At 49.8% G+C, this 14,776-nt stretch overlaps 2 protein-coding genes across 5 annotated transcripts in view; one reads left to right on the forward strand and one right to left on the reverse strand.

The window, feature by feature from the left end:
- The window catches only part of ASTN1 (astrotactin 1), a 338,979-nt gene extending 334,030 nt beyond the window's left edge, over positions 1–4,949 (reverse strand). For 2 of the 4 annotated variants that reach the window (XM_070077167.1, XM_070077166.1), the window contains exon 1: positions 4,292–4,949. In XM_070077167.1, coding sequence (XP_069933268.1) covers positions 4,292–4,574 — 283 coding nt within the window. In that variant the 5' untranslated portion in view covers positions 4,575–4,949. The remainder of the gene's footprint in view (positions 1–4,291) is intronic. The other 2 variants (XM_051858230.2, XM_051858229.2) reach the window with 1 other exon arrangement.
- An 8,113-nt stretch (positions 4,950–13,062) lies between these two features.
- The window catches only part of BRINP2 (BMP/retinoic acid inducible neural specific 2), a 131,794-nt gene continuing 130,080 nt past the window's right edge, over positions 13,063–14,776 (forward strand). The window contains exon 1 of the mRNA XM_008263810.3: positions 13,063–13,841. The gene's annotated coding sequence lies outside the window, so the exon portion shown is untranslated. The remainder of the gene's footprint in view (positions 13,842–14,776) is intronic.

Genomic DNA, 14,776 nt, shown 5'->3' on the forward strand with positions numbered 1-14,776 from the left:
AGCCACCTCAAACAGTAAGAATGCTGATAAACATATTCAGTTCATAGCACACAAATCCTGGAAGCCAAACTTCGGTTGACTCCTAGTCTCAAAACCGAAGACGCCTCCAAAGCAGCAATGTCTACTGCTATGTAAGCTGACACATGACATTTTAGTTGAGATAGGATAATTTATGTGATTCATTTGGCCAATCTTTAAATTCTCCTGAGAGGGCAGGTGTTGTGGTGTACCCCACATCAATTCCAGTCCCAGCTGGTCCACTTCTGATCCAGCTCCCTGCTCATATGCCTCAGAAGGCAGCAGAAGATAACCCAAGTACTGAGGTCTCTGGCTGTCATACGGGAGACCCAGATCAAGTTCTAGACTCCTGGCTTCAGCCTGGTCCAGCCCCTGTTGTTGTGGCCATTTGGGGAGTGAACCAGCAAACTGAAGATATTTTTCGATCTCTCTGTCTCTTGCTCTGCCTTTCAAATAAATCAATTTTTAAAAAGTAAATAAAAATTAATAAATTCTCCTGTGAAGATACAAAGGTTTAGGTACTTAAATCTTTTAAATTAGAAATGAATATTATTCTGTTGAAACTGTAGAGACCTCAACAGCACATCTGGAAGCAGGGGCTTAGGTTATTACCTGGCTTAGAGTCGCCAGGTAGGTAGCCTCAGAGGGTCAGCCACAGTACGATCAGTAACTGTGGGAAAGATGGCAATCTAGAGAAGATGGTCCCTGACTACAATCAAGTTCAGAACAGCTTACAACAGCAGAAGGTCATGGACACCACAACCAGCCCTTGAATCATAATTACCAAACTCCACATCAAAGACTGGGAGACACTAACTCCCCCCAACACCCCAAACCCCAAACCGGGGATTATCCTACAAGCAAACCTGACAAGGCTGCTGCTGGCTGGCACAGGGTCTGGGAGACAGGCTTCGCTCTGCTCAGTCCTGCCTCACTGGCTTTTTTTTTTTTCTTTTTACAGGCAGAGTGGACAGTGAGAGAGAGAGAGACAGAGAGAAAGGTCTTCCTTTTTGCAGTTGGTTCACCCCTCAATGGCTGCTGCAGCCAGCACACTGCGCTGATCCAAAGCCAGGAGCCAGGTGCTTCTCCTGGTCTCCCATGGGGTGCAGGGCCCAAGCACTTGGGCCATCCTCCACTGCACTCCCAGGCCACAGCAGAGAGCTGGCCTGGAAGAGGGGCAACCAGGACAGAATCCGGCGCCCTGACCGGGACTAGAACCTGGTGTGCCGGCGCCTATTGAGCCGCGGCGCCGGCTCCTCACTGGCTTTTAAGTGGACAGTTATGACCCTCTCTGCAGACCCAGGTGCAGTCTCCACTACTCTCTGCTATCACTCTGGTCAGGCTGATCTCCCGCCTACACCACATACATGCCATTCCCACACTCACTCCCGCCACCATCCTTGGTGCCTTTGATTTCCATGACCTCAAATGCCTTCACCTTCACTATCAGGCCCAAACTATTTTACTCTTAGTTACACTGTGTGTGTGTGTGTTTAATCCATGCAGAGAGCTCCAAGGGGGAATGGACTCAGGTTGCCTTTGGAAGGTAGGAAGGCTTCACCCAGGTGAGACGGGTGCTTGGCCTAGAAGGGAGAATTGGCTGCCATCAGCAGACGGTGAAAGAGTGTTCCAGGCAGAGGCACAAGCAAAATCTTGCAAGAACCCCAAAGACCATGGCAGCCATGGAGGGGAAAGACGCTGGAGATGGCTGCAGTCAAAAGGGTCAGACCCACATTCATCTTGTAGAAGTGACAGGACCTGATTCTGGATGCAACAGGAAGCCCAGCCTGGTTCCTGTTGTTTGTTTTCATTCTTGCACAAAGTGACAAGGTCTGATTCTGCGAGAAGGCTGTCAAGAGGAGTTCTTCCCTGGAGTCTGCACTTACCAGGCAAGCACCTCCTTCCTCAGCGTTCCTGGACCTTTCTAAAGCCCTCCTGCATAAGTAGGTGGTACTACTTTCAACTCTGACAGGCCTCTGTGTTTTCAGTGACTAGAGAGGACCTGCAAGCGGGAGCCTCTCATTTTTTAACTTCTGGACCCTAACAGTGCCTAACAATGCTAAGCCAGTAAATGGATGCATAATAAATTCCCAAGACTAATTCAAAGTCCTACAAGGAAAGGATTAAATAGCCAACAGATGCTAAACTTAAATCACTGCAGCTCTCACCACTGGCCATGAATGATAGGAACCTCAAGCCACAAAACTAACTTCCAAAGCCACTCCCCTTGCGTCTATCTGCCATGAACTTGGACTCTTCTCCCTTTCTCCCAGCTCTGCTCCATCATCCAAGCTGAGATTTTGCTCCCTTGGGAACAGCAGGCCTGCAAGGACAGGAGCCAGCACATCTCTGGTTCTGAGCATATTTTGTTGACTGGGAGGGTGAGGAACAATCGATGCATTTAAAAAAGTGCATCTGTCCCTGAAGTGAGAATGTGTCTATTCCTGTGTATAAATGCCAAGTTGCAGTAGGTTTCCATAGCAACCCCAACAGAGCCTTGCAGTGGGCAGCTTTGCACAGAGGTGCAGAAAACTCTTTCTTGAACATCTGGGCTTTTGCTGTGTACATTGGATCCTAGTAGGCACATCATAGTACCAGGCGCTGGCTTGGGGATTTTGCTTTAAAAAGTAGACTCCTGAATACCTGATCATCCAACCTTCCTTTATCCATGCTCTTCATGCACCCTAAACACTGCAAGCAGAACCCAAAACAGCCTCTTTAGAAACAGAGAATTCCCTCTACTCATTCTTACAGACTCTAATGAACAGATTGTACTTGCATATCAGCAGGACTACCACACAAAATTAACATCCTCTGAATAACCCAGCAATTGTACATTTTAATGAGCAACATATCCACAATGTTCCCATTTCCAGCCAGCCCCCAGTTTTTATTATGTTATTGGTATTTTGTTATGCAAAAATAAATAGTCCTATCAAGAGTGTAGGTTGGGTTGAATGGGTTCTACTGAGCTGCGCTATAGCAGCTATAAACCAACTTTTCAAAGGACCAAGCAATATTTAAAATTGCTTTTCCATAGGGGTTGGCGGGTTCGGGGGAGGTGGTCCTCACCCACGTCCCAATGTTTTCAGTGTGAAAGTATCTCTTATGAAGGCAGAGCAAGAAGGAAATATCAGTAAGTACGCCACACGTGGCTCTAACCCACACGTGGGCTTCAGGAAGCCGTGTGCCTGCAAAGTGAACTTGTGTTGGTAGGGTGTTGAGTAAATGAAACAGCCTCCCGGACATTATCATTTTTTCCTTAGGCCTAGAGACTGATGTGTACTGATCTTTGAATCCTCTACTGGACCAAATAAGAATCATGCAAAACATCACTAAAGAAATGAGTTGCGTGGTGGGAGGGCAACGAGGGGCGAGAAATACATCTCTACAGGGAAAAGTGAGGGATGGGGTTGACCACGTCACAGAGCCTGTGGTGCTTTGCTCGAAGAGGCCCACAACACCTTCCTAACTTGGTAGTGAGAAAGAGGGATGATGGAGTACTTGAAGGAGTTTTGTGGCTTTACAGGGGAGGTATCAAAAGAGAGAAATGTAAACAAAGGAGAGAAATGACGCTTGCTTGGGCAGCGCATCTGTGATGTGAGATGGAGGTGTGGACGTGGCTGAAGGAGGGGACTGTTACACTCAGGCATGGAGGTAGGGCTTCCCAGAGAGAACAGCAGGGAGCTGAGAAACTTGAGGGTTTGAGAGGCCGGCTGTCAGAGACAGACAAAGGACTCTGAAAGAGTGAAGACCAGCCCTGCAGCCAGCGTAATCTGGCCTGCACCTGCCTGGCAAGGTGAGGCCAGGATATCTGTTCCTAAAACCCCCAGGAAGGGCTATGGGCTGATCTGGGTAGGGGAGGGTGTTGGGGGTGCAGGGGATGAGGAGCAAGGAGCTGTGCATGTGGCAAGGGAGTGGGAAGAACGGCTTATGGCAGTTGCCCTGGTGGCAGTCACAAGTGCTGTGTGGATGTGCTCCTGAACCCAAGCTGGGAGGTCAAGGCCAGGCAACGTTTCAGAGAGCCTCCTACAACCTGTTCCTTTTGGGGGCAGGGCGACTGAGTGGAGGCTGAGGGCCCAGCATCCGGGGCAGACCGGGAGAGAAGTCAGGTGCACCCAGGCGCGCTAGCCTGCAAGTGGGTGTGGAGCAAGGTCCGGGAGTAGGGCGGATCCGGGGAGGCAGGGTGGGGGAGGGGAGGTCGTTGGCAAGTGGGTGTGTAGGGCGAGCCGGCGTGGGGGCTGGGGGCCCCTCGACCTCTCCCGGGACTCACCCAGCACGAAGTAGGGCAGCTCCGTGTTCTCCAGGTCGTCCACCACGACCATTTCTCCCGGGAAGTCGTTGCGCACCGAGAAGAGGAGCTTGGGCTCGGAGGCCGAGGGGCTGTGCATGATGCTCAGGTCGTTCTCGCGGAGGAAGGGCAGCGCCGACACGGTGATGCTCTTGAGCTTGCACTCCAGCTCCTTGGATGCATCCACGTCGCCCGCGGCCGTGGCCAGCACGGCCGCCGGCCCCCAGCAGCAGGCGAGCAGGGCGCAGAGCCGGGTTAAAGCCATCTTGAGCCCCGGCCGCCTTCCTCCCAGCGCTGCGATGGTGGGGGAGGCAGCGAGCGAGGAGGGAGCGAGCGAGCGAGCGAGCGAGTGCGGGAGGCGGGGGAGGTTGGGGAGGGGGATGCAGAGCCTGGAGAGCCCGGGTCCCGGGAACGGTTTGCGGCTCGCTGAGCGCTCGGTTGAAGCTCTGATGGGTTCTTTGTTTCCCGGAGCTGCTTATCTGGGGAAGAGAAAAGGGGGGGTTAAGGGGAGAGGAGAAGAAGGGAAGGAAGGACGTAGGGAGGAAAGAGGAAGGGAGCTGAGATTCTAGGGAATCAGGTCAGCCCCCAACTGGCTGCCGGTGCACTGCCTGCTGTGCATCCCCGAGCAGGAGCTGTGCTCCCGGCCGTTACTACCTGCACTGCATGTTTAACATCCTGCCTTCGCAACGCAAAAGTCTCCCCTCTCCCAGCGTCATCCAGATGGCTTGGGAAAGGCGCACACCTTAAAGGGCGCTTCCTTGGAGCAGGTGGTGGCTGGGAGGACCCCCTAGATGTAGTCTCCCAGTGGTCCTGCGGATGCAGCTGGTCTCATTCTTGTGCTTTTTCCCCACTAGCTGGATTCATCCCTTGGATAAATGAAAGCTGGGATAAAGGCACATGTGTGTGTTTTCACTCATCGTTAACTCTGTAAAACAGTCAAGGCAATATTGGTTATATTGGTGTAGCTAGATGGATAGATAGTTACGCACCACGAAGAATAAAGCCAGGGTATGGCACACAGTGAAGGAGACCAGAACTCTTACTTGCGATTTCTCTCTGCCTTGTCATTTCATTGCTGTCACAAATGCTATCTACAATAACCACTAAAAAGATGATGTGGGGAATGCTATAATTGATAGAAAAAGCAGAGCTAGCTTGAAGAAAGACTGAGCCCTTCATCTAGAGGATCCAGTAAACAGAACAGAACTGGGAGAAAATATGAGGAAACTGAAGTTTCTAAGCACTTTTAACAAATGGAAAAGTAATAAAAGAAGAGGCTTGAGTGGGAGCCAAGTCAATCCCAGTCCAATCAAGAGTAGAACCCCGGTGGGTATTCAGCTCCCTTCTGAGGACGCCCAGCAGCAACAGCAGAAACTCCTAAATTCTGTCTCAGTAGTGCTGGGTGGTGTTGTCTTAATAAATGGTAACAGCATCTAAAAACATTGGTAGGAAGGTGATATTTGCCCTTGCTTGAATCTGGTACCTAACTGAACTTTCACATGACAGTCAATTTATTTGAAAAGTATTCTCCCCCAACGTCATTTATCCAATGCTGATTTAAACACTAGGTGCTATAAAGACTGTGGTCTACATAGCACCCACACTCTTGAAATTTCAAAATGCATCATCCTTTTCAAAACCATCCTTTTGGAGAAAATTAAATTCTCATTCTACTTTGTGTAAATGTATTGACATATGCAAATATATGTCCTTGAAAAGACAAAAAGTTGGCCATATGTTTTGTAAAGTTAATCTAGTTGAATAGAGAAAATCAGCCATGTTAAAGTCAATAATCTGTTAGCCACCAAAAAGAGGACAAAAATAATTTGGCATAAGTTGAGCTTTTGAATCCGACATCTGAGAATTAACCTGGAGGTATATCACCACGCAGCATTGCAAATTGATGCGAAACAAATCTATCAGCTAATAACCTTTCAAAAACTCATCCTTGTTTCCACTGCTCCCCAAAGAGCTGCTAAGGGACATAAAGTCTCCACTACACCTTTTTTTCTTATTCTCCCCAGCATTAGAAAAAAAATCCCATACAAAGAGTTGAATTTTGATAGGCAAGGTTATTGCCATTGAATAATTTAGGTGATATCAAGGAAATAGCCCTAGAATGTGAGAAATGGTATAAAAACTACTGAATTCTCTATTAGTACAATCCCTTATTTCACAGATGAGGAAAGTGAGGCCTTTGAAATAGTGGGTACTTTACAAATTCAATCTGCTAGGGAGTTCTGAAGCTAAGAACATAAACAAAATTTCTTTGACCCGAGTTCTTTCCACGACGCAGCTATGAAAGTTATGAAGGGCTGGCACTATGGTATAGTGGGTAAAGCCACTGCCTGCAGCACTGGCATCCCATATGGGCACCAGTTTGAATCCTTGCTGTTCCTCTTCCAGTCCAGCTCTTTGCTATGGCCTGGGAAAGCAATAGAAGATGGACCAAGTCCTTGTGCCCCTGCACCCGCATGGGAGACCTGGAAGAAGCTCCTGGCTCCTGGCCTCTGATGGGCCTAGCTCCAGCCATTTGCAGCCACTTGGGAAGTGAACCAGAGGACAGAAGACTTCTCTCTCTCTGTCTCTGCCTCTTTGTAATTCTGCTTTTCAAATAAATAAGTACATCTTAAAACACACACACACACACACACAACTTAAGATAAAAAAAAAATAGGATATGCCAAAAGCATAAGTAACTAAAGAAAATCAGATAATGGACTTCACCAGAATTTAAAAAAATAAAAATAAAGTTATGATACACCTGAGTACATCCATGGATGATCACTGATTTGTGGATCACAGTAATGTATTCAGCTAACATTTGAGTCCCTCCCATAATCTGGGTTATAGCTGTACAAGGGCAGAAAAGTATTCCTGTTGCTCTTCAGAAGTTTATAATCTACAATCATTTTGAAATATTTCTTTCTAACTTCCTAAAGAGTCCTGAATTGTGTTTGACACCCAAATGGACTAGTTGGGGGTGATTTTTCTGCTAAGTCAGTATCTATTCTTCGCAAAATGTATGCAGAATTGGACACAGCTGAAAGCTGGCATCTTGGGCATTTATAGACCCCTCTCTCTCTCTATGCACAGGTCAAGGAGAAGGTGTAGAAATGAAAAGAAAGCACGTTTTCCCAGAGCACTTGATTCCTGTGCACAGGGACACAGTGCCACACGCTCTCCTCTTAAGGAACTCAGTACCGAGTGATAGTGGTAGGGGTTGCAGCTCAGAGGAACCAGACTACTCTCCTGGCTGACGTTTTCCATTTAAATGGGATGGGGAGAAATGTGTTTGCAATCAATCATTATCTTTTTATAAAGTAAGCTTGATGTAATGAAACAAGAGAATTGAAAGCAAATCTCAACCCCATACTTTCCTTACTTGGAGGTAAGATAGGAATGATCCTATCTTCAGCTGCCACATCAACGAAGTGGAATCAGTCATTTCTGCCCACCCCACAGACCCCAGGTAATGGATGTGCAGGAGTCTGCATTCTTCAAAATGCTACAAATAGCAAATGCTGCTGTCTCCAATGCTGGCTTTCTCCTGAGGTCCGCCTTCCTGTAGTTAAGTGTCAGTGGCCTCTTTCCTTGACTTCTTCAGTAGCTTTGATTGCTTTTCCTGCTATCAGCCAATTCTCTACACAGCTATCAACTTGATCACCATGAAATTTTGCTGTCCCTGGGCCATTCTTGTGTTCTTTTTCCTACAGGATAAAGTTTCAAACACCATGGTTTGGGAACGGACAAACTCTTCCAAGTATTATACAATTTATTCTCCTAGACTGATGGCTCACTGCACTTCATCTTCTATACCCCACACCCACACCCCAAATTAAAATCTGTTTCCTATCTTCACTCCTTTTGTTCACCTAAAATGCAACACTCCTCAATTTTCATTCACCCATTTCTTCAGCCCATCTCCAGCTTCAGCTGTGCATTGAGTACCACCATCACTTCCATTGCTCGTAACTCTACTCACAATATCGCCTCTCGGCCTTTTGGCCAAGATCAAGTGTAGTAACTCTACCCACAGAGCACTTAGTGTCTTTCTCACATGCACACACCCAGAAGGCAAGGGCCATTCCATAATATGTATTGCACTCAACATTATGACTGCCAAAATAGAAAAAATAACACATAATTTTAAGGCGGTTATGAGGGGGAAATAGTAGGACCATGCATATAAGGGTTCTGGCATGGGTTAGGCATCTCATTGCTGCTCAATGAGATACATTCAAGTATTTCAGAGGGAAATTATGCTTCAGAGGTATTTTTTTAACAAAAAAGATTTACTTACTTATTTATTTATTTGAAAGGCAAAGTGAGGGGGCGGGGAGAGAAAGAGATAGAGAGAGAGAGAGAAAGAGAAAGATATCTCCCATCTATTGGTTCACTCTCTAAATGGCTATAATAACTGGTACTGGGTCAAGCCAAAGCTAGGAGTCAGGAACCCAGGAACCCCATCCTGGTCTCCCACATGGGTGTCAGGGGCGCAAGTACTTGTGTCATCCTCCACCACATTCCCCGGGACATCAGCAGGAAGCTGAGTCAGAAGTGGAGCAGCCAGGCTCAAACCGACACGGGGTGCTGGAGCTGCAAGCAGCTTAATGTGTTGTGCCAGGTTGATGCTCCCAAGAATTTTTTCACACGATTCTCTCCAGTATTACAGTCAAAAGAAAATTAGGCTATTTATGCTCCTTGATATTTACCTAGAAGAAATGATTTCATATGTCCACCAAAAGATAAGCACAAGAACATTTACAGCAATTTCATTCAAAATAGACAACACCGTAGAAGTCACCCAAATAGCCATTGAAAGGAGGACAGATAAATGTCAGATGGCCAGGTGAATACATACTGCACTGCAATGGAAAACGCAACTAGATGGCTAACTCGCATAGGCATCACAATGAATGAAAGAAATAAGACTAACACAGAGTGTATTCTTGATAAGATCCTAAATTATGGCCAGGGAGTGCAGTGGAGGATGGCCCAGGTCCTTGGGCCCTGCACCCACATGGGAAACCAGGAGAAGCACCTGGCTCCTGCCATCTGATCAGCGCGGTGCGCCGGCCACCACGGCCATCGGAGGGTGAACCAACATGAAAGGAAGACCTTTCTCTCTGTCTCTCTCTCTCACTGTCCACTCTGTGAAAGAAAAAAAGAAAGAAAGAAAGAAAGAAAGAAAGGAAGGAAGGAAGGAAGGAAGATCCTAAATTATAAAGTTTAAGAGCAGATGACAATGATCTTTGGTAATGCAAGTCAGAACAACAGGTAACTTGGGGGAAGAGTGGAGCGTTTTGACTTAGCAACAGACAGAGAGTGCTTCTGGGGTGCTGGCAATGGTGTGGGTAGTAGTTATATTGATGCAGATACGGGTGAAAATTTATCCAACTGTATGCTTGTGGAATTTTTTGAAGGTTTTATTTATTTATTTGAGATGTAGAGTTACAGTGAGAGGGAGAGACAGAGAGAGATATCTTCCATCTGCTGGTTCACTCCCCAAATGGCTGCCACAGCCAAAGCTGGGCCAATCTGAAGCCAGGAGCTTCTTCCAGGTCTCCCACATGGCTACAGGGGCCCAAGCGCCCAGGCCATCTTCCACTGCTATCCCAGGCCACGGCAGAGAGCTGGATTGGAAGAGGAGCAGTCGAGACTGGAACCTGTGCCTATGTGGGATGCCGGCACCACAGGTGGAGGATTAACCCACTGCGCCTCGGCCCTCTGCGGACACCTTTAATGTATATTTGGCCTCAGTTTGTTTTTTCATGGCTTAGGGCTCTGAAGGAGAAGAGCGCAAGTAAGTTTTCCTTTTTTCGAGGTGCCTTCATGTTTCCCTACATCCCCTTCCTCCTGTCTGCATATGTCTGGGGATGCTTGCTTTCTTCCCACTGTAACTAGGACTCATGCGCTCAGCTGCTTCCTCCTTTCCCATTCCCGTACACTCTTTTCCAGGAACCTCAGCAGCCTGGGGCAAGTGCAGTGGGTCTCTGTCTCCAGACAGAATCCTGGGGGTAAATACTCAGTAGTTGAGCAGCAGCAGTAGGTCAGGATTTCATCAGTTCACTAAGACACTTTCGGAGAGCTGGAGCCCCTAGGAAACCACTCTTCCCTGGCATATTTTGTAGCTTAGGCAAACTGATACCTGAAGTATAGTGAAGGAAGATCTAACTTGTATGAGATACTAGGAGGGAAAACAGATAAGGGTGACTCAAGGGTGGGTACCTGAGATATGAAGTTTTGAAATATTGGGGCCAGTGCTGTGGTGTGGCAATGCTGGCATCCCATATGGGCGCCAGTTCGGGTTCTGGCAGCTCCATTTCCGATCTGGCTCTCTGCTGTGGCCTGGGAAGGCAGTGCAGGATGACAGAAGTCCTTGGGCCCCTGTGCCCACATGGGAAGACCTCTGGGGAAGCTCCTGGCTCCTGGTCGGCACAGCTCTGGCCATTGCGGCCAGTTGGGGAGTGGGTCAGCAGATGGAGGACCTTTCTTTCTCTTTGTCTTTCCTTCTCTGTGTGGCTCTGGCTTTCAGGTAGATGAATAAATCTTCAACAAAATGATTTATTTACTTAGTTGGAAGGCAGGGTAACAAAGAGGGAGGGAGAGACAGAATTCACTCCCGTAAATGCCTACAACACACAGGTCTGGGCCAGGCCAAGGCCGAGAGCCAGGAACTCCACCCAGATCTCACTTGTAGGCGGAAGAGACCCAAGTGCCTGAGCCGTCATCTGTTGCCTTCCCAGCAGCTTCAGCAGGAAGCTAGGTAAGAAGCGGAGTAGCAGGGACTGGAACCAGCCCTTGGATATGGGATGCTGGCGGCCTCAGGCTTAACTCAGGGCACCACAAAGGCCACTGTGATGTGAGAAGCTGTGTTTCATTTCTCCTCATTCAGAGTATCCGGCTGCTTTATGCTTTTTTTTTTTTTTTTTTTTTTTTTTTTTTTTTTTTTTTTTTTTAGCTAATCTAGGTGTATGCTACTCGGGGTTCATTAAACCTCTGCATTTTTTTAATCTGTGTGCCGTTTCCTTGCCCGCAAAGGAACGACGATACTCGCAGCTGATCGGTCTTCTGTAGACTTTTATTGAGAAAATAACAGCGACAGAGAAAGCATGAAAGGAGGAAGAGAGGAGAGAGAAAAAAGCCCCCTCCTTCCTGGGCACACAGCTTATATACGAAATTCAACCAATCGCAAGCGGGCTCTAGTCCATGCACCGAACACTCCAATCCGCTGCTTGTTCACGCGGTGTGCACACGTCCTCGGGCCAATCAGATGAAGTGTCACGCAGCAGGCAGGCTCACTGCACAGTCCTCGGCGCCATCTTGTTGTTCACGAGACAGGCTCAACTTCTCTGTAAAGTCCCGACCGCTGGAAAGCATTGCCCTAACCGAAACTAGCAACATCCGCCTTGCAATAAAGACACAACGACAGCTATCAGACCAAACCCTGACATGGGGACCCCATGGCTGGCCAGCCCATGGGGCCCCACATCTGTGTGTTTTTTTTTTTTTTAATAAAATGATCTCTGATGTTTCTGACTGTGTGTGTTCCTCTTCATACACTCCCCCAACCCCATGACTTGGTGTGGATTCCCCAAGTTCTTTCCCAGCCCCAAGCCCCAGGTCCTCTATTGAACCGAATTGTTCTTTAACTATGTCTCTCCTGTTCTCTTGCCAAAACTCAGTGTAGTATGCCGGCTAGCCAGATGTATTTTGCTTTTGCATCTCCAGTAGGTCATCAAACACATGGAATTCACCTTCAATTCAAAGTTTCCCTTTCTCTCTCTTCCCTCTCCCTCTCCCAGTCTCTGTCTCCTGCCCTCCTCCCCCTCTCCCTCCCACCCTCCTTCCCTCCCTCCTTCTTTCTCAATTCACAGGCCCAGCAACAGCACCTGCTTCCCATAAACAAGGCTGGTCCTGTTCTGGTTTCTCTGGTCTTCCTTTAAAACCAAACGGAGACGCACGGTGCCCGTTCCCGACACACACAGAAGTGAAACGAGATGAAGGAAAATATCGCGGCCAAACCATTCCAAACCATTCCCGCCTTCGGAAGCAGGACACCCCACCCCACCCCAATCTCTCCCTGAAATCCTGGCACTCTTATCTGCCCTTGTCTGCACAGCCTGGGAGTGGGGGCACAACGCGTCCTGATGCAGCTGGCCAGTGCCTCTGAACCCCTCTGACTTCTCTAGTCCCCTTGCTCAGTCCTGCCTCCTTCGCCCCTGTATGTCTGAGAGTGAGTGTGTGTGTGTGTGTGTGTGTGTTACACTATTTCTCACTTGGGGGCCCATTTCTAATTAAGTAATTCAAGAGGCTAAAAGGCGCAGCACAGCCAAATGGAACCTCAAATTAGAAGGAAAATGGCTCAAAGTGGGTGCTCATCTCTGGGAGTTCTACTTAAGTGAGCAAACAAAACGGGCTGGGACAAATTATTGTAATTCAGGAAGATGAGAAAAAATGTAATTAGCTCTCCAACCACTTCTTGTTGCTCGGCCTTCTCAGACTCTCCAACTCCTCAGCTCTGGGTCTACCCAGGACTTCCTCGCGCCCACCAAGAAGTGCCTGCTGCAAAACTGGGAGGGTCAACGCGGCCGCCCCCTCCCCACCAGTCTACCAAAGGGGCAGCCGGCGAGGCGCAGAGCCCGCCCCCTGCCTGACGGCCCGGCCAATGGGCACGCGCGGGGTGCGTGGCGCTGGGTCCCATTGGCTGACAACCTACGTGCCTCAGCCTGAAAGAGCGAGGCAGGCCGGGCAGCATTGTTATCTTAAGACACTCAGCTGGTGCCGGAGTCTGCAGGTGACGCCGCGGAGGTGCGGAGCCGGGCCGCGCCGGCTGCAGCCCTGCGCTGGGACCCGGCCGCCTGGAGCGCTGCGCGCGGCTCCCCCGGCTGCGCTCCGCTGAGCCCGGAGCTCCAGACGAGACTCGCCAGAGGACGTGCACCTGCGGCGCGCTCCGAGGCCACGGGCAGGTCGGCCGGCAGCCCCGGGAGCGCTGACGCCTCGGGGACCGCCTCTGCCCGCGCGCCAGGCGATGCCGTGGGGCGCGACAGAGTGTGGCTGAGTCTCCCCCGAGTTGGGCAGACGGCGAGACCCCGGGTGCCTCCTCGGCGGGCGGAGGGTCAGCGGGCTCCCGCAGCTGGGCTGTGCACTTCGCTACCGTCTCCCACCCTGCGTGCGCCCGGGTCCGGCGCCGAAGCCCCGCTTCCGAGGCGCTCGGGGCGGCTGGGATCCGTGCTGCTTGGCGGGGAAGCAGCAGGCAAGTGGTCTGGCGGCGGCGGCGGCGGCGACAGCAAAGCGGGGAGCAGGCGAATTTGAAAAGAGACATCCGTTCCCTCTCACTCGCTGAGGGGGAGGCATTGGCGTTTCCGCAAACGAGAAAGAGCCATAAGAAATCATGAAGTAAAAACTTTGGAGAGCTGCCACTGGAGATGTTGCACACAGATCTGGAATCTTTGACGAGTCTCCTCCCAGCCGTTGGAGGTTTGGGGAGCGGCTGATACAGCAAGCAGGGCTCGCGCACGGATTCAAGGTAACACTGCCGGCTTGGGGCGATTTGCCTCTCTCCCTGTTTCGTTGTCCTTTGCTGTGTCCACTGGCGGGGAGGGTCGTTTTGTCAGCGCTCAGCCCTGGTTCCTGATGCCCATTCTGCCTCGCTTAGTTTCTGTCTTGTGGAGCTGAGTAGTGGACTTCGGGCTTGAGCCCCGGATCGCTCCGGTATTGCCTCCCGGTGTTGCACGGCTGTCACCGGGCTTGGGCGCTCTGCCTGATCTATATTGCTTTCGCTTGGTTTAAGTCTTCAAAGTTAGCACAACTCCCATTAGCTTGCAGAAACCCAACTGCGCTGCCTAATTGCACAGGATGACATGGGATTTTGCCTGTCGAGCGGCTGCTGGGCAGAACTGCACAAGGTTCACTAGATTTGGGAAAGACCCCCGAAGAATTGCGGTTGTCATAGGGGGTGCGTTTATATTCACAGATTCAGAGAGCCCTGTCTTTGGAGAACAGTTCCTTTCCCTCGTGCCCATGCAGCAAGGAAAGAATTGCAAAGAGTAAGCCCTGGAGGGTGCAAACAGTCTCCCCAGGGTGGTGGCAGAAGCCCCATCAGTTGAGTTGGGGCCGGCAGAGCACTGGGCGTTAGAGGATAACATTGCCTTGCCGGCAGGAAGGGTGGACCGGTATCATCTGGCACATCGCTCTCCCCGTGTCTGATCATCTGGGTCCACAGGCGAATGCTGCTGGTGGCGTGTGTGTGTGTGTGTGTGTGCGTGCTCTGCTCACAGCTGTATGCAGAGAGCAGGCCGCCTACAGAAGAAGCAAGCTTGTGTAGCACTCTGCCCAGGCCACAGATGCCTGGAGTGGCCCTGCCCAGTCAGAGCATGAACTTGTGAGCTGCTGTTCTAAGCCCCTAGGAGTTTGCTCCTCACCAAGCAGCCCCTCGGCATGGTGTGTATTTATCCAAGGTAT

Source organism: Oryctolagus cuniculus, chromosome 7 (genome assembly GCF_964237555.1).
Source record: "Oryctolagus cuniculus chromosome 7, mOryCun1.1, whole genome shotgun sequence".
Classification (NCBI taxonomy): domain Eukaryota; kingdom Metazoa; phylum Chordata; class Mammalia; order Lagomorpha; family Leporidae; genus Oryctolagus; species Oryctolagus cuniculus.